Below are 17,952 nucleotides of genomic sequence, written 5' to 3' on the forward strand. Positions count from 1 at the left end.
TTGGGGTGTCCCTCTGAGTGCCCCTTCTGGTTGCTCACTCTGAGAGGAGATGGGGGCAGGTACAGTTCAAGAAAACATCCCTTTTCTAATCATTGATTTAATGAGTAAAAGACTACTAGAAACAAAAAAGGAAAGGGCCGCCGTCCTGGGGCTTGCTGGGCTTACTTTTCCAAGGCATGTCTCTGTCAGGATGTCCCACTGAGCCCTGGCCCTCCTGACGTGCTGGGATGGTTGGACCGGCTTCCACGTCACCCTGGGTTTTGTTTCTCTGCAGGCTTGTCGGGGGATGCGAGCAAACGGAAGGCCATTGTTGCCGATCGGGTGAGTTCTCTGCGGATGGGTCTGCACATTCAGATTGGAGAGGCCGCGTTAGCCTGGCTCTGCTGTAGTGCCCCAGAGTTACTATAGATGGGAAGGATGTGCTTCATCTAAATCTATTTATCATCTCCAGGTCTCACTTTCAATGCTCCCCCAGCTTTTGCCCACCAGTAACCCCTTTGGTGGATGGTAGTTTCCCCACTTCCCAGGAGATCAGATTTTTTGTGGAACTGATAGAGGGGAGCACTGCCCCTTGGACCCTTGGCCTTCTGGGAGCTCTCACCGCATTCTGTCTGCTCTCTAACCCTTGGCTTGTGGAAGGGAGCCCCGATCTTGAAGGAGAACTAGGAGATCTCCAAAGGAACGCTGTTGTCACTCAGGAAAAACGGATCCAGTCCGACACCCAGCTCAGTGCCAAAGTTCACAAAAGACATCTTTCCCCCTCCCCCATCCTCTCTGGCGAGGGTTCAGATGGCCAATGAAATGACCAGAAGGCCCATAACAGGAAAGACAAAGAAGGAGCCAGTGTTACCCAGAGTCACAGAGACCTCCCAACAGAATTGTCAGTTGGTCTGGGGTGAATTCTGTGAGTGCCTAGTTTTGAGATGATTGTAGGATGCTAGGTTTAGAGCTGGAAAGGACCTTCGACCTCATGGGCTCCTTTGGCAGACAGGCCGGGGCAGCAGACATCAAGTGACTGGCCCAGGGTCACACAGATAGGAATGTCCACCACAGGCTTTGAACCAGGCTCCTCCAGCCTCCAGGTCTGGGGCTGTGTCCACTCTGTCCCGCTGCCCGGGTGGTGGCAAGCTGAGGAATCAGAGGACCGGGATTCAGATGTGAGCCCCTCCATTCAAGGGCTCCTGTTCCTTCTGTGCCAGGCACTCCGCTAAGTGCTGGGGCTACAAAGAAAAAGAACACAGCCCCTGTCCTGCTGCAGTTTACATTCCTGTGAGAGAGACAGTACCTGTAAGAGAGCGGTGTGTTCTTCCTTGGGCAAGTCACAACCCCTGGGAACCTCAGTTTCCTCATTTGCAAAGTGATGCAGGCTTGATTAGATGATCTCCAAGTCCTGTGGTCTGGTCCAGCCAGCCATCCCTTGTACAGATTCCCTCATAGAGAGGTCATCCCACCAGGGCTCAAGAACTTCCAGGGACCAGACTCTTAAGGAGGAGGGGGATGAAGATGATGATGATGATGATGTGGCCTTTAAAAAAGTTCCAGAGGCGATTTCTGGGTAATTTCATCATTTTGTTAATAATGCTGGCATTTTAATAAAAGGATGGTCATTTGGCTGTCTCTCTGTTAGACCAAAGACAATCATGGCGGGCTCATGGCTCATATGCCATTTTGGAAGATGTGTGATCCTGAGGGTGGCAGTCAGCACTGACTGGTTCACAGTTAATGAGAGGTGGACTTTACAAAGAGAAGAGAGCTCACTCCACTGAGGGGCTGTGTGACATCATGTCACTCTTGGACAGCTTTGGGCAGTCTAGACAGAAGGGCCTATCTGCCCAAGCTTGATTGGGTGGAATTCACCTTAGACTAGAGAATCCTTGTAAAGTTGGGTAGGGTCGGATAGAGGAGAAGGTCAGCTCAGCCTTCAGAGACTGAGGTCTTGGAATGAGGATAGTAATCTCCCCAAATCATCATTTCAGTGATACTCGTAGTGATCATGGTCATGGTGATGACGAAGACGGTGATGGGACGTTCACATTGTGGTTTCATTCTCGGCAAGGCTGGTTGATGTTAATGGTGTTGCTTTCCAGATGGTTGAAATCCTCTTCCACTGTGCAGACCGAGCTTTGAAAAAATGCCCAGACCAGGGTAAAATCCAGGTGATGGAGCAGCATTTTCAGGTATGTTTGAATGGCTTCTACCTGGCATTGTCTCTCTTCTCAGGGAGTATTCAGTATGAATTATTTTGGGGGCAGCTTCTTCACATTCTAGTTTTTTAAAATATTCTTTTGCTTAAGGACATTTTTAGGTCTTATTATTTTTTTTATGTGAATTCTTAGGTTTTCCTGTGGAAACAAGTGAGCAGTATATTGTGGGCTATTGATTACTTTTTACTGGGTTGGGGGAGGATGCTTGTGAAGCACCAGGAGGTGTTGGAGCTTTGGGTGTGCTCAGGAGGGGCAGGAGGTCAGGTCAGTGAATGATCAGCTCAAGAGCTTGCTAAGCAGAAGGCTCAGGACATCCCAGATAGCAGCTGGGGCGGGCTGGGGGGGGGACCCCCCATTCCCAGGATCCCCTTCTGCTCAAGAGCAGAGAGAAGAAGTGGTTTCCAGGAGCAGTTGGGGAGGCTTGTCAGTTATCCTGGAGGCCCGAGCACCGGGGGGCCTGGCAACAGAGCCATGCTGAGAATTGTACCTGATGTTCTGCGGAGCTCTGAGGTGCTTTTCCTTTTACTCCTTTGCTGGCAGGGGGAGATGCAGAGACAATGTTTGTGTGTGGAAAATTCAGTTTTCAGAGGGGCAGGGAGGATCCTATCCCCCATTGCTGCTGACCCCGGCCCCTCCCCAGCACAGCTCCTCACCAGCTAAGTCCTGGGCGGTTTGCCCAGGGAGAAGGGCGCAATGGCCGTGGGGTCCCAGGCTGCCAGGGAATGGCAGGGGTGGGCTTTACTTCTTCCCTGCAGAAATGTGAGCCCACCCTGAAGTCAGAGTCTGGGGGGAATGAGGGAATGGCGTCAGCATCCTGGGGCAAAGACTTGTGGCACCCTGCTGGTTACAGCTTGGACGTGGAAGGAGCCATGGCGGGACCTGGAGGGGCCACAGAACTGTTGGTTTTGCTGGTTGAGGGCACAGTCATGTCCATCTGCTGCAACTGTAGGTTACCAGCGGAGGCAGAGGAAAAGGGAGGAGGGCTCGAGGGGCCTCCCTCACTCACGGGACCAGCTTGCTTAGCCTTGGGACAAGACAGAAAATGCAGGAGAGGGGGCAGGTGGGGAGACAGCAGGTGGGCTTTGGAGGAGGTGAAAGGGAAGGAGGATCCAGGGGCATCAGGCAAATGGCAGCCTGGCAGGGCCAGGCTCTTCAGCAGATGTCCTGCAGGACTGTTAATGCCGCCGAGCAACAGCCAACCCCCCCGGGGCTACTGGGAATTTGTTATCTAATCATAACCGGCCCTCACAGGAAGCCTTTTCTTCCTCCCTCGTTGTTTCTTTATTCCCTTTCTCACAGAGGCTGCTCTGAGCCTTCTCTCCTCATCTTCCTGAGTTCAAATCCTGCCTCAGATGCTTACTAGCTGTGTGACCCTGGGCAAGTCACAGCACCTCTGTTTGCCTCAGTTTCCTCATCTGTAAAATGGGCATAATAACAGCCCCCACCTCCCAGAGTTGTTGCGAAAAATCAAATGAGACAATCATTGTAAAGCTCTCAGTGCACATACTGGCACGTGGTAGGTACTTAATAAATGCGCGTTTCCTTTGTTCTTTCCCTCCCCATCATTGGAGATCTTCAGTTTGGCCCTTTGTAGGGACGCTATTGAGGGTCTTTCTGGGAGTGATGCCGCAGGAGCCCTGAGGTCCCCCAAGATGCTGCAGGGCTGATGAGAAGTTCAGGAAAGGGCAGAGAGGCCCTGCTTCAGGAAGTCATTGCAGGTCGTTAGCTGGGAGTGGAAGCGTGGCTCTGGCACAGTTGCCCCGCAGGTGGCGCTCTTGGCCTTCGCTGGCCCAGCCTTTTGTCTGGCCATGGCGGCTTTGGGGGGTGGGAAGAGCGTTTCTCTGAAGTTTGCTTCCAGTTCTCCAGTAAACGTTGTTGCCCTGGGTATTGATTGGTAATCAGTTTCCCTTGGGTTTGGGGCCATTTCCATTTTTGTCCATCTGTGGCCTTTGTTTTTTTAAAACAAGATACTTGAATTACCCTAAAAGGATGTGGTCACTGGCCGGGGCCAGCCCCTTCATCTTACAGATGAGGAGACGGGGCTAGGGAGTAGGTGGGATCAGGCGGCCACGAGCCCACTCCTTAACTGGGGGGATCTTGGTGACAGCTCCCCCGCCCAGGGCCGTCCTCCAGCTCTGGTTTGTCCCTGTCAATCACAAGGGAATGAGACATGTGGTGGAATTCCACCACTCTAGGCACCCCATCAGGGGAGAGAAAGGCCCGAGGGAGGCTGGGTTTGTACTTGGGGAGCAAGTTGAGAGAGCGTGGAAAGAAGCTGGCTTAGAGTCCGCCCGAATTCCCATCTGTGGCACGACCCCGAGCGGCTGGACACAAGGGCTGATGGTGCTGTGGGATCTTCTTGCCGGGCCAGGGCCGAGCTGATGGCGCTTCTCAGGCCTTCGGTCACTGCTGGAGGAGTCGGCCCATGTTGGAGTGGGGCTCTTCTCCTTCATCTGGGCTGCCAGGGCTGGCACACGGAGGAGGGCTGTGGGGGGCCACAATCACAGACAGTACTGGGTTTTAAAAGCTGGAGAAGGGGCAGCTAGGCGGCGCAGTGGATAGAGCACTGGCCCTGAAGTCAGGAGGACCTGAGTTCAAATGCGGCTTCAGACCAAACACTGGTACTAGCTGTGTGACCCTAGGCAAGTCACTTAACCCCAATTGCCTAAAAAACCAACCAACAAACACAAAAGCTGGAGAAAAAGAAATCCTGGGAAGGAATGCCTGCTCCCCTGGCTGCAGACTTGAACTCATTTGAAGGGCCTAATGCTGTCTTCCTCCCTTCTTAAATACCTTGTTTCAATTCCCTCTGTTCTCATTTTAGCCCGTCTTTTCCAGTTTTAGCACCCTTCTCCTTGAGGGGGAAGACGGGCCAGATCGTAGTCAGTGGTTCTGCATTGTCTAGTTTTTGCGGATGTTGTAAAAACCTGGTGCTACAAAGGAAGGCGAGCTCTTGTGGTTAAATGCAGCGAGTGTTTGCTAGGCTCCTGGTGTCTGCAAGGCAGTGTGCTCAGTGGGGACAGCCCCTGCCGTCATGGGGCTTATGTGTGGAGGGACATTGTGTAGACCAGTACGGTGGTACCGTACCAGTACCAGTACGGTACCTCCAGGACTGTGCGTGATGAGAGCAAAGACAGATTTAGACTGCATGCTCCAGGAAAACTTGAGGAGGCTGGGGAACTTGAACCCTTTCACTTGGGGGGGTCCAGGCAGGCTTCCTGGAGAAGGTGGTGACAGGCTTGAGGGAAGAGAAAGATCCCCACGGGCAGAGATGAAGATGTATGCCAGGCATGGGGGACATTTGGCACATCAGTTCAGGACCCAGTAGGTTGTCCGGCTTGTCCAGAATGCAAATGATATGTTAAATAATGCTAGAAAGGTAGGGCCTCCAGGTGCTGCAGGGCCTTCGGGGCCAAGCTCAGGAGTTACTCTTTGATCCCAGAGATGGGAGGGAGGCATTGGAGGTCCTGAGCAGAAGAGCGTGTGCTGTGGTCAGCCTCAGCTGAAGAGAGAAGCGATTAGAAGCCAGAGGTTTAGTCCCGAGAGGGGATGAGTCTCAAGTGGAGGCAGGAGTCCTGGGAGCAGGGAGAAGGGGTGGAAGCTCAAGATCATGTGCTCAGACTTAGGCCGGGGAGTGACCAAGGGACCATCTAGTTCAGCCTCCCTCGTGTTACAGGTGAGAAAACTGAGGCTCAAGGAGAGGTTAAATGACTTGTCCAAGGTCACCTAGAATGTGGCGGAGGCAGGTTTCAAAAGGGTCATCTAACTGCAAATTCAGTGCTCTTTCCACTGTCCTCTGGTGAATGTAACAGTAAAAGTCACATTGATTAAAACATTTTTAAGGTTTGCAAGGTGCTTTTGCCCAAACACCCTGGCAACATAAGTATTATTCTCATTTACATATGAAAAAACTGAGGATCCTCCAAGCTTAAGTGACTTGCCCAAGGTCTCATTGCTAGTAAATGTAAGAGCTGTAATGTGAAAACCAGGAGCTTTGATGTTGAGGCCGGGACTTTGGCCATTACTTAGAGAGCATGTTGTGGAGGTGGGTTTGACAGGAGCTGGCAATGTGATCTGGAGGGCAAGAGAAAGTGAAGGGCTAGGGATTGGTGGGAGGGGCAGAGCCCGGCTCACCAGGTAGATGGTGCTGCCCTCAACAGAAGCCCAGGGTCAAAGGACAGATCCAAAAGGACCAGGAGACATTTGGAGACCCAGGGCTGGAGGCCAGGGGAAAGAGTCGGCCAAGGGCTGTGCATCCGGGCAGCAGACTGGTGAAGCCAGAGCAGCCCTTCCCATGAGGGCGTTCTTAAATGCATAATATAAAATAAGCCGGAAGAAAAAGGGAAGAAACCATATTGGGGTAGACATGTAGTTTTTTCCCCTCCCAGTTCATGGACCCCTTGGAGATCAAATCCCAGGATTAAGGCTGTGATTTGTGAAGGGAGAACTGGATTTGGAAGTCATCCAAATAGAGACAGTACCAGAACTCATGGGAGCAAATGAAGTCACCAAGGAAGAAAACAGAGAAAAGGAAAGAGGGCCCCCCCGCGACAGAGCCAGGGGGCCTGGGGTTAGAGACTGGACAGAGGAGGCAGAAATGGTAAAAGCTAGAATGGATGCTCAAACCGGTCAGGGAAGGGCTTCGGGGCTTAGCCGTTAACTGGTCATTGGTGACCTTGGGAGGACAGTCTCAGGGCCACCCTGTGAGGAGCTGAGCAGTGAGTGTAACGTAGAGAAATGAAGGCAGTGAAGGTGGAAGCTTCTTTGCAGGAGCTTGGTAATGAAATAAAAGCAAGAAAAGAAACTGGCCGTTCTCCTGAGGGGGATGGCAGAGTTAAGCCAAGGTTTTTTTAGTGTTTAGGCAGCAAGGAAGGAACCAGCAAAGGGGGAGACTCAAGGTGGAGGAAGGAAGAGGAGAGAGAATGATGCGTGGGGGGAAGCCAAGTAGCCTGATTAATTATTCCTGAGGGACTGAGAACTCTACTGAAATCTAAACCTGTCCCTGAGTTGGTCAATTAACGGTTTAAGGTCTTTTGGGATTTTAAAAAATGCTTCCTGTTTTAGTTAACACCTTCCTGGGAGAAATGGTTTCCAAGGGGCTCGGTGCCTGCAACTGGGCTGTGTGTGCTAGGCAGGCAGGCGCCAGAGGGGTAAGAAGGCGGAAGTGGGAGCACCATCCGAGGCCCTGGCAGCAGAGATTGAGCAGGTGTGGAAGGAGGGGAGGGCCTGGCTTTCCATCGCACTCTCTTGGGTTCTTCCTGAGAACTTGGAAAAGGTGGTTTCTGGGTCTCCCAGGCATTCCAGGAGGAGGCAGGGCACTTCTACAAAGAATGCCAGTAAGAGTGTTTAAACCTACAGTTTCTGTTCACCATGTCTACTCTTTGGATAAATATAAAAGGAATATTGATCGCTTTCCTCCAGAAAGCTCAGACATCTATGCATCTCTGCTCCCACAGTTCTCATTCTGGTCCGCTGATGAGGCAAAAGGCAGAGGCGGGGACCCTCAGGCTGAGGGCCTCCCCTCGGATCTGCCAGCCTCATCTTCCATGAGGGTCACTGGTGTGCTTGGCCCCAGGCCTCTGGACCTTAAACCTCATGTCCTCTTTGCACAGCTTTTCTGCTTCCATTAGACATCAGAGACCAATTTCTCTTTTTTCTTTAAGCCTCGGGAAACCAAAAAGTCTGTTTGAGCTATTTCTCATCATCTAAGCTCTAGGTAACTAAGAAAAGTATCCATAGTTACATCAAGTGTTGCTTAGCATGTTTCTAATTATGCGAAGTAATTGCTTTTGAAGCGTGTGAAGAAATTCACCTCAATTCACCAAGCATTTATTAATTCCTGGCACTTTCAGGTGCTGAAAGGCAAATCCAGAAAGTAAACAGCCCCTTCCCTCCAGGAATCTTCTTTGGCTTCACTTTGTTTAACCCCTGATTTCTGATTTGGTTGGTTGGGTGGGGCCTAATAGCTCCTGGAGGTTGAGAATCCAGGCAGGTGGTGTGATTTAGGAATGCTTCCAACCGGCCTCCAGGCCAAAGAGCATGGGGGTGGGGGGGAGGTCGGGACAGAACAGGAAGGGAAAGCTAAGAAGGAAGCCTTGGCAAACCCAAGTCTGGAATTGAGCATTTACACCCAGGAGGGATGCTGAATCTCCCGAGAAAGTCAGAGTTATTTAGGAACGTCCAACAGACCAGTCTTTCCTTTCAAATAGTGTGTCTTTTTCAGTATCTCAGTTGATATTTAGCTTTTTAAAAATAAGTTGTCATGGATGTCTTCTGTTTCTTACATCGTCGTTGTGTCCCTCTCCTCCCTCCCAGAGCACCTTCCCATGTAACAAATAGCATTTTTTAAAGAGAAAAGCCGTCTGCACAGCTGATTGGTAGGTTGAAAAGCCTTCAAAGCTGAGGCGCGTGGGACGCCCCCCCTCGCCGCTCCTCCTTCGTTGGAGGCGTGGTTGAGCTTGGTCACTTGTTATTATTCCCTTTGAACTTCTTGTGTGTGACTGTTCTTTCCATCCCAGGGCTGTCGCCCTGTGTGGTTTCCTTGGTCCTGCTGACTTCCTTTGCATCTCTTGCTGTAGATCTTTCCATGCTTCTCTGTAGTCATCACACACCATTTCTTACAGCATGGAAAGGTTCCATTATGGAGGCTTATGTGCCACAGTTTGTAGCCATCCCCGCAATTGGTGGCCATCCAGTTCTTTGCTGTCCCAAAGACTGCGGCTATAAATATCTTAGTGTATATGTATTGTTGAAAGAGGGCTGGCCACCGAGTCAGAAAGACCTGGGTTCGAGTCTACCCCTAATACCTGTTGGCTGTGTACCCATGGGCAAAGTTACAGAGTCCCCTGGGCTCAAGCGCTTCTCTGATACCGTAAGTATTAGAGGTGTCTCCACACTGGGAGTTCCCTGCACAGCGGCAGTCACAAGTCTGGACCTCCATGGTGGCGGAGAGGGCGCTGGCCTTGGCTGGCCCGTCGTCCCTACACCCTTTCCTAACTGCGTGTGGACAGCGGGCCGGGGGCCCCCAACCTTTCTTTCTCTCTGCCCCCTCCATGGGAGATCCCGTCATCATCTGTAGGAGGGAGCATCTCTCTTCCGAGTGCCAACCCTGAACAAACTCAGCCAGTCTAAAATGGAATCTGCTCCACAGTCCAAGCCTTCCTGCCGTGCGTGCAGTCTCCCGGGTGCGTAGCCTTAGTCATCCTTGACCCTTCAGGCTCCCTCATGCCGCCCTCCCCAGGCAGGTGCAGGTGCGGTTGATGGTATCTCCAGGGCATCTCCTGCATCCTTCCCCTTCTCTCCACCATGCAGCTTCATCTCCCTTCTCCCCCCATCACCTCCAATCCACCCTCCACACAGCTACTGGATTGACAGATTGGACCCTGTCATGCCCACAGCCCCCCGTGGCCCCTAGAATAAAACACCAATGTCTGTTTGGCATTTAAAACTCTCATAATACATCTCCAAACCACCCTTCCTAGTCCATCACACATTGCACCTTTATGCTGTCACAGCCAAACTGACCCGGCCACTGTTCCTTATCCACATGATTCCTTTCCTTGCCACGTGCCTTTGTACCACCTGGCCTCGTGCCCGGGATGCCCGCCCTGCTGCCCAAAGCCTCTTCGAGACTTCACAGAGCAGCACCAAAGCCTCCTCCTTCCGGCACAAGCCTTTCCTGGTCCACCCGCCTGGGGTGCCCTGATAGATTACTCTGCTTTTACATGCTTTGTGTACTCTGGATTTATTCATATGTATGTGTGTTGTTTCCCAGTAGAACTCAATGTCCTTCAGAAACGAGGAGGCTTCTTTTGTGCTTCTGTAGCCTAGTGCTTCGCACATGGTAGGAACTTCTCAGAATGCTGGTGGTCTGGGAGGTTCTAGCTGTATGACCTCTGTGACCTTCCTGAACCTTGGATTCTTCATCTCTCATAACACTTTTCCCACCGCCTTCCGTGCCTGTCTCAGAGGGCTTCCATGACGATGCAGCAGGAAGGTCTGAAAACCACAGCGCATCAGACACAAGTCTATTGTCATTGGCCAGCTTGGGGTCCTGTAGAATTCTCTACCATAAACTAGGATTGGAGTGGGCGCCAGATCATTCAGACTCATCCCCATCCTCTGGGTGGGATTGGAACAAATTTCCCTGAGCTGGTGGGAGTCTGAGTGTGTTTGTTTTATTATTTGGAACATCTTTCTCTCTGCCCTCATCCTTGTGTACTCACACTGGCATTTCTCTACCCTTTACCCCTAAGCCCCGAGCAAAGTTTATGGATGCTGCAATATACACAAGAAAATGGGAAATCCTGTGCGATTGAACCAAGTCAAAGCATGAAAATCAAATCCATCTCCCTTTTTCTAACCAGACAAAGATGGGGGGGGCAGGGAAATGAAGCCTGGTTGCTGCTGGTTGGGCAGCATCCTTTGGAGAACTGTGTTGTGGACCTTCCTCAGTTCCCTGTCTTCTCTCCTTCTTTGTAGCATTGAACACAGGTGACCATCCCCTTCTGCAGACATGCTCTTCAGTCCTCTCATTCCCTGCTCCCACAAGGGCTCTGGTCATACTCTTCTCTGGCCACAAGCTCTGACATTCCTTCATCTGACCTGCCTCTCTTATCATCCATCTTTCCCAAAGGCCCTCTTCTTGCTGCTCCCACGATCGCTGGTCCTTTCCTTTAGGTCAGCAGACGGCATGTGGCCGCACTTTCCTCCTTCCTGCTGAACCAGCTCAGTTTCATACTGTCCTCTCTCCTTGAACCCCTTGGCCTGTTGTACTCTCACCAACCCCAGCCTGATGTCATACCCAGCATCCCCCTGCCCTGCTCTTTGTGCTGCTGAACAGAGCTGGAGAAAATCACCAAATTGGCCGACTGAGTCCAGTGCAAATGCGTGTCCTCTAATGGAGGCTGGGCCCCCACTGCAGGCCAGGCGGCCGTTGTCTTCCTCCCTGACCCGTTCCCTGTCCTGCTTTCAGCAGCATTCCCATTGAGATTCTCATCTCTCCTTAAACACCTGCATCCCCCCACCTTCTCAGCTGAGAGCCTGGCCTCCTACTGATTAGAAAACATGGCGACCGTTTGCCTGGAGTTCCTCCTCCCCTCTTCCCCATCTCTGTCACTTGGCTGTCCCACATTGGACTGTGAGCTTCTTGAGGGCAGGTATTTTTGGGGGGGGGGTAGGCAATGGGGTTAAGTGACTTGCCCAGGTCACACAGCTAGTAAGTGTTATGTGTCTGAGGCCGGATTTGAACTCAGGTCCTCCTGAATCCAGGGCCAGTGCTCTATCTCCTGTGCTACCTAGATGCCCAGGCAGGGATTGTTTTTGCCCTTTTCTCTATCCCTCTCCCTGGGCACATTGCCTGGCACATAGCAGGCATTTAATCAGTGCTCATGGACTGGCTGACTTCAAGGCTTCTGTGAACCACTCCATGGAATGACTCCGGAGCTATGTGTCCAGTTGCCCTTCTGCCTTTGCTGAGCCCTGGTCTTGGATTCAAGGTGTCTCTGTAACCCCAGCCCTTGGAACGGTCCCTGGGCCTCCCAGAGTCAGCAGATCCAAACAGAACCCATCATCTCTCCCCCAAAAGTCATCGCTCTTCCTCAGTGACCTACATGGGCAGAGGCCACTGCAGCCATTCTCAGGACTTTGCCTTCCCGCACATGGCGCCCAGTTATCAGTCCCCCATCCCCCTCAGCGTCTGCTATACCCCCCCTTCTTTCCCTCGTGCTCTGAGTAACCTCATTCCAGCCCTCACTGCCCAATCAGGTGGCTCCCTGCATCCCCATCCATCCTCCCTCTGGCTGTTAACCTGATATTCCTAGCAGGCAGAGGTGAGCCGGCACTCTTCTCCTCAGAAACCTTCAGTGACTCCTTCTTGTCTTTTATTATTTATTTATTTATTCATTCATTCATTCACTTATTTGTTCATTTGTTTATTTTTAGTTTTCAACATTCACTTCCATAAGGTTTAGGGTTTTTTTTGGCCTTTTGGTGAGGCAAGCAGGGTTAAGTGACTTGCCCAGGGTCACATAGTTAGTAAGTGTCAGAGGCCAGATTTGAACCCAGGTCCTCCTGACTCCAAGGCTGGAGCTCTATCTACTGCACCACCTAGCTGCCCCACTTCCATGAGATTTTGATTTCTAAATTTTCTCCCCCTCCCCAAGAAGGCTGGCAATCTGATACAGGCTATACATGTACATTCATATTAAACATATTGTCACATTAGTCATGCTGTAAAGAATTACAGCTAATGGGAGAAATCACAAGAAAGAAGAAACAGACAAAAAAGAGAGCGAGCAGATAGTCAGCTTTGACCTGCATTCAGACTCCGCAGCTCTTTGGATGTGGAAGCATTGCCCATCATGAGTCTCTTGAAGTTGTCTTAGACCCTTGCATTGCTGAGTCCTCTTGTCTTTAACGATCAGTCATAGACTCCTCCGTGTGTCGTTTAAGGCCCTTCCTGATGGGACTGTGGCCTGGTGGCCCACACCCCCCCTTGCTGTACTCTGCAGTCCAGCCACACTGCCTTGGGGCTCTTCCCGGCTACCTCGATGTCCTCATCTGTGGCTCTGCATGGACTTCGTGTGTCCCCCTGCTGGAATGCTCTCCTTTCCGGGAGCCTCTGGATCCCGGCAGGGCTCAGCCGGAGGACCACCTCCTTCCACGGGCCCCTCCTGATTGCTGTACTCCCAGTGGTTAGTGTTCCGTTCCCCCATTCCCAGTCACAGTGTACTGCGCATGCCTGAATTTACTTCTCTGTGAACAGGCATCCCTGGTAGAACATAAGCTCCCAGAGGGCATAGACTTGGGGATGTGCCTCCTAGAGCCCAGCAGGTGGTTTAATAATGCTTGCTTGGTTGGATGGGACGTGGATGAAGGTTGGAGGGACTTGTGGAATGTGGTAGAGCACAGAGCGAGAGAAGTGGCCTGGAGGGGGAGCCGTCCCCTGGGGCTCCCTGTGGACCCTGGCCAACCTCGGGAAGCGCCAGTGAAGCCCAGTGTGAAGATGAGTGGCTTCAGAATGCTGGTCCTCCACCCTGCATCAACAGGACTGGAGGCTTCTTGGAGGTCACAGAAGTTTAGCCTGGTGGAGTCAGGAGAAACATGGGATGGGGGCAAGCAAGCCTTTAACCTCAAGGAGCCTCAGTTTTCTTATCTGTACAATGGGGATACAACAATGCCTGTTGGGATAAGACACGTGTCCCGAGTGTGAATCCCTCTGCTGGCTTTCAGGGCAGTTACCATAGGGGGAGTGGAGCAATCCCAAACACTCCCCTGGCTAAGGAGAGGTGACCAGTCATCCTGTGACCCCAGCAGTGTTTCTGGGTGGGCATGTACACATGTGTGTACAATACACACATGTATGTACCCACATGTGTATGCACACATATACATACACATGCACACACCCCTTTCTGGCAGACCCCTTGTAGCTCATAATGCCCATGGATGCCTCGGTTCTAACATATCTCAGGTCCTGCATGCTCCGAGGGCCTCTCCTTCCCTCTCAGCAGCCAGCAGAGTTGGCCGGCCATTAGAGTGGCATCCTAGATGCGGCATCAGAAGGGACCTTGGGCCATGGAGTGTTCCTGCCTCATTGTACAGTTGGGGAAACTGAGGTCTAGAGAGGAACCCAGCTCGCCTAGCCTTCTGGGGCTGGTAAGGTTCTGAAGCAGGGTTTGAACTCAGGTCTTCATGCCCTCCCCCAACCAGGGTCCTGCCCACAGCTGCCTCCTAGCAGCTTCCTGCAGGGCTGGAGGATCAGGTAGCATGCCACTGCTGCTGCTCCTCTTCTTCAGGGGGCACCAGATGGTGTGTCCACACCAGGGTGCCCCCTCCACCCTTAGTGGTCACGTGGGAGCGCTGGCACGGGAGGTCCCGGCCAATTGTGGGCCGATGGCAGCTTCCTCAGACGCCCTGATCTGGCGGTGTGTCTGTCTCCTAAGCAGAGGCAGCCGTCTAACACCTTCTTTCTGGTCCCTCCACAGGACACGGTGCCAGTTGTTGTCGATTACTGCCTTCGGCTGCAGCGCAGGTGGGTAAGAGCATGGCCGCGTACACCTCTGCAAGGGCCTCTGCCTGCTTGCGTGCTTCTGTTCTGGTGAATTTACCCCACTTCTGCCCCTTCAGCTAATGCAGATTAACCCCAGCCCCAGTTGTCATTCCTCTGGGGCGTCCGAAGCACCCCAGCGCCCAGCAGACAGTTCTGGTCCTCCCACAGGCACAAGACTTGAGGCTGAGCAGCAAGGAGATGTTTCACAAATAGAACATGAACAGCCAGTTTCTGACAGCTCCCTCTAGGACAAAGCCTGTCATTTTGTCATGGAATCTAATTAGAACGAGTCCGCTGGATGCCGCTTAGGAAGGCTCCACCTTCCTCCACCTGGGTCGTGGTCCTTCCTACGTGCCCTGCAGCATCCTCCACATATGTGGCAGGCCCAGTGCTCAGGGCTGGGACTTCACCTATTTATAGCACCAGTCCCTGCCCCCCAGAGGCTTACAGTCTCCTCTGAGCAACAGCTCCCACACAGATTGGTCTATCTAAAATGTGTATAGAGCAGACACAAGGGCATTTAAGGGTGTGGGGGAGAGTGTTCTCACCGGCCGGAAACCCTGGACGGAGTCCTTTCTGAATCCCAGGGCAGAAGGCTTGAGCTCGAGTATTGGCTACAGATGGTAGGACACCCCCTGCCCCATTCCTTCACGTTCTCTCTGTAAATGACCTGAAATGGCCTTCCCTGCACTGCGTCAGGATGCCATGAAGTCATAGACTGAGCCGTGTAGTAACTGTCCCCGAGCCGGCCGGTGAGCACGTTTTCCTTTTCACCTTTATCAGATAATACTTTCTAAACCGTCTGTAAGTCAGTGAGTATTTATTAAGCGTTTACTGCATGCTGGGCAGTGTGCTGAATGCTGAGGGCACAAAGAAAGGCAAAAAATTGTCCCTGCCCTCAAGGAGCTCACAGTCTAAGGCAGGAGGGCACATGCAAACAGGTAGAGAGTGCAGATAATCTGAGAAAAGGCAGAGACTGCTGGGGAGCTTACATCATAGGTGAGCACAGTCTGAAGGTTCTCAGCCCCCACCCCATCCCTGCCCACCGTCATCGGCTCTGGCCCATTGGTGGGCAGAAGAACGCAGGGCTCCTTGGGGGATGAAGGACAAAGCTGCCCAGCCCTTCCCAGAGCTGTACATCTGCTCTCCTCTTCGGTAATTCTGGACACGAAGCAGGAGACCTCTTGGGTTTAACTATCCACCTCTCTCTTCTCTTTTTCACTTCTTACACATTTCCTTTTGGCTATAGAGCCAAAATATTAAAATCTATTTTGTGTGTGTGTGCGTGCGCATGCCTGTGTATGTGCACACACATGTGTCTATAATCCTCCTTTCTATCATGAGCCCCTTAGGGGAAGGAAAACATTTGTTTTCATGTGGACATGAAAAGCAGTTCTTCATAGATACCCATCTATTGAAACTTTTGAATTAAATTCTTTACATGAACCAGCTTTGGGACAGGGTAATGAGACATTTTGTTTTAAAGACATGTTCTTTATTTTCATAATTTTGCCTAGTTCCAAAAATTCCGTTCAGTCTCCTTCTCCTCCCACTTCTCTCTCTTTCTGTCTTTCATTCTCTCTTTTTCTTCCTTCCTTCCTTCCTTCCTTTCTTTCTTTCTTTCTTTCTTTCTCTCTTTCCTTCTTCTTCCTTCTTCCTCCCTCCTCCCTCCTCCTCCCTCCCTCCCTTCCTTCCTTCCTTCCTTCCTTCCTTCTTCCTTCCTTCCTTCCTTCCTTCCTTCCTTCCTTCCTTCCTTCCTTCCTCTTTCTTTCTTTCTTTCTTTCTCTTCTTTCCTTTCTCCTTTTCTTTTTTTAAAGGACAGTACAAAGACATATTTCTATTAAGGGTACTAGGGGCTGGGGGTTGTTAGCTTAGAAGAGAAAATGCCTCAGGGCTTTCTACAGAGAATTTAATGATTTAGCCTTTTAAATATAGAACCTTGGGCTCAGAGCCACAGACGAGTTCACCTAACCCATAATCAATATGAGTAAACACAGTTCTGCATGTTTTTTTAAAAGCTAGACACATATAGACGTAGCCCCTGCCCCACAACAGCGTCTAAGAGAAGCCAGGCGGAGGCAGCTGCAGACCGCCCACTGCTGCATGAGAGCTCCCCATTCCAGAGGCTCCTGTCGAACGCGAGCCTGCACCGAAGGTGTCCAGGCCCCAGCCCGGGCTGCTGCCGCTGCCTTCCTAACATGGGTGGCCTGGGGGGCGGGGTTCAGAATTAGTCATTTTAATGAGTGGAGACCTCTGGAACTTGGCTGGTGATAAGTTTCTTCTCTCTCCTGTTTCCCTTTTCGTCCTCATATTGACCGTTTCATCCTCACCTGAGCCTTTCTGCTGCAAGTGCAAAGGAAACACCTGCATAACCTCTTTGGCTTTTGTGAAACCAGCATGGATTTGGAAGTTGGTGTGAGGAATGGGAGGGGGCATGAGTTCATGCTTCTCGGGGCAGCTAGGTGGCGCCAGACTGCATAGAGTGCCAGGCCTGGAGTCAGTAAGACTCCTCTCCCCGAGTTCAGATCTGGCCTTACTTACTAGCTGTGGGACGCTGGGCAAGTCACTTCACCCTGTTTGCCTCAGTTTCCTTATCTGTAAAATAAGCTGGAGGAAGAAATGACAAACCATTTCAGTATCTCTACCCAAAAAGACCCCACATGGGGCCCGCAGAGTCAGACACAAGCGAAACGACTGAGCAGCAGGTGTGCTTCTCAGTATTAAGAGGGCAGCCGCGTCAGGCCCCGGAATACTTCTGCTTCCTTGGTGAATGTAAGTGGTAGAGCCAGAGATCTCGTCGGTTACACTCCTGTGCTAAAATTCATCCTTGGTTACCCACATGAATATGAAGCTCCTTTGATGGGCGTTCATCAGGGTCCCTCCTAGCACCCTCCTTTCCAGGCTTATCTCGTTTTACTCCCCTCCAGCTCTGCACTCTGTGCTCCACCCTGTCTTTTGAACATACATTCCCACCTCCACACCTTTGCTCACACTGTTTCAGTGCCTGGAATGCCCTTCCTCCCCTTCATGGCCTAGTGAATTCCCCCTCATCTTTTAAAAATCAATTTTATTGGTATCTTTTAACATCACCCACATGTCCCATGTGTCCCTCCCTTCCCTCCCGTCCCCCCTCTCCCCCCTGGTTCCCATAGAGCCATCCTATAGAACAAAGAATATCTTTTAATAAGAAAAGTAGGAAGAGAAAAACCAATCAATATCCTGAAAAAGTGAGAAAACTTGTGCAGTGTTCTCCTGTTCACCTCCTGCTCTTGCCAAGGATGGGTCGGTGGAGGGGAGGGGCAGGTGCTTCCCTAAGCAGCTCTGGGGTCTGGCTGGTAACTTTCCCTTTCGGTCATTTGGTGGTGGTCATTCTTTCCATTTATGTCATTAGAGTCACCGTGTGTAATGTCTCTTTTGCTTCCTCAGCATCAGATCACGCAACTCTTTCCCAGCTTCTCTGTTTTCTTCGTGCTCACTACTTACACACGATCACGTTATCCAGTCAGTAGGCATCCGCGTTATTTCTGGTTCTTTGTTGCCCCCAGAAGTGCTGCTATAAATATTTTGGGGTGTGTGGGGACTTGCCTTCTTGGGGTATAAGCCCTGTAAGTGGAATCTCTGGGCCAAAGGGGACAGACATTGTACTAACTTTATTTGCATAATATTCCACATTTTTTGTGCTGATTCACAGCTCCA

At 51.4% G+C, this 17,952-nt stretch overlaps 1 protein-coding gene across 11 annotated transcripts in view; it reads left to right on the forward strand.

The window, feature by feature from the left end:
* Nucleotides 1-17,952, forward strand: part of VPS8 (VPS8 subunit of CORVET complex) — a 191,689-nt gene that overhangs the window by 62,957 nt on the left and 110,780 nt on the right. For all 11 annotated transcript variants that reach the window (XM_078154678.1, XM_078154687.1, XM_078154685.1 and 8 more), the window contains exons 20-22: nt 275-321; nt 2,088-2,177; nt 14,192-14,238. In XM_078154678.1, coding sequence (XP_078010804.1) covers nt 275-321; nt 2,088-2,177; nt 14,192-14,238 — 184 coding nt within the window. The remainder of the gene's footprint in view (nt 1-274; nt 322-2,087; nt 2,178-14,191; nt 14,239-17,952) is intronic.

This window comes from Phascolarctos cinereus, unplaced genomic scaffold (assembly GCF_003287225.1).
Source record: "Phascolarctos cinereus isolate Bilbo 61053 unplaced genomic scaffold, phaCin_HiC Scaffold_5;HRSCAF=322, whole genome shotgun sequence".
Lineage (NCBI taxonomy): Eukaryota > Metazoa > Chordata > Mammalia > Diprotodontia > Phascolarctidae > Phascolarctos > Phascolarctos cinereus.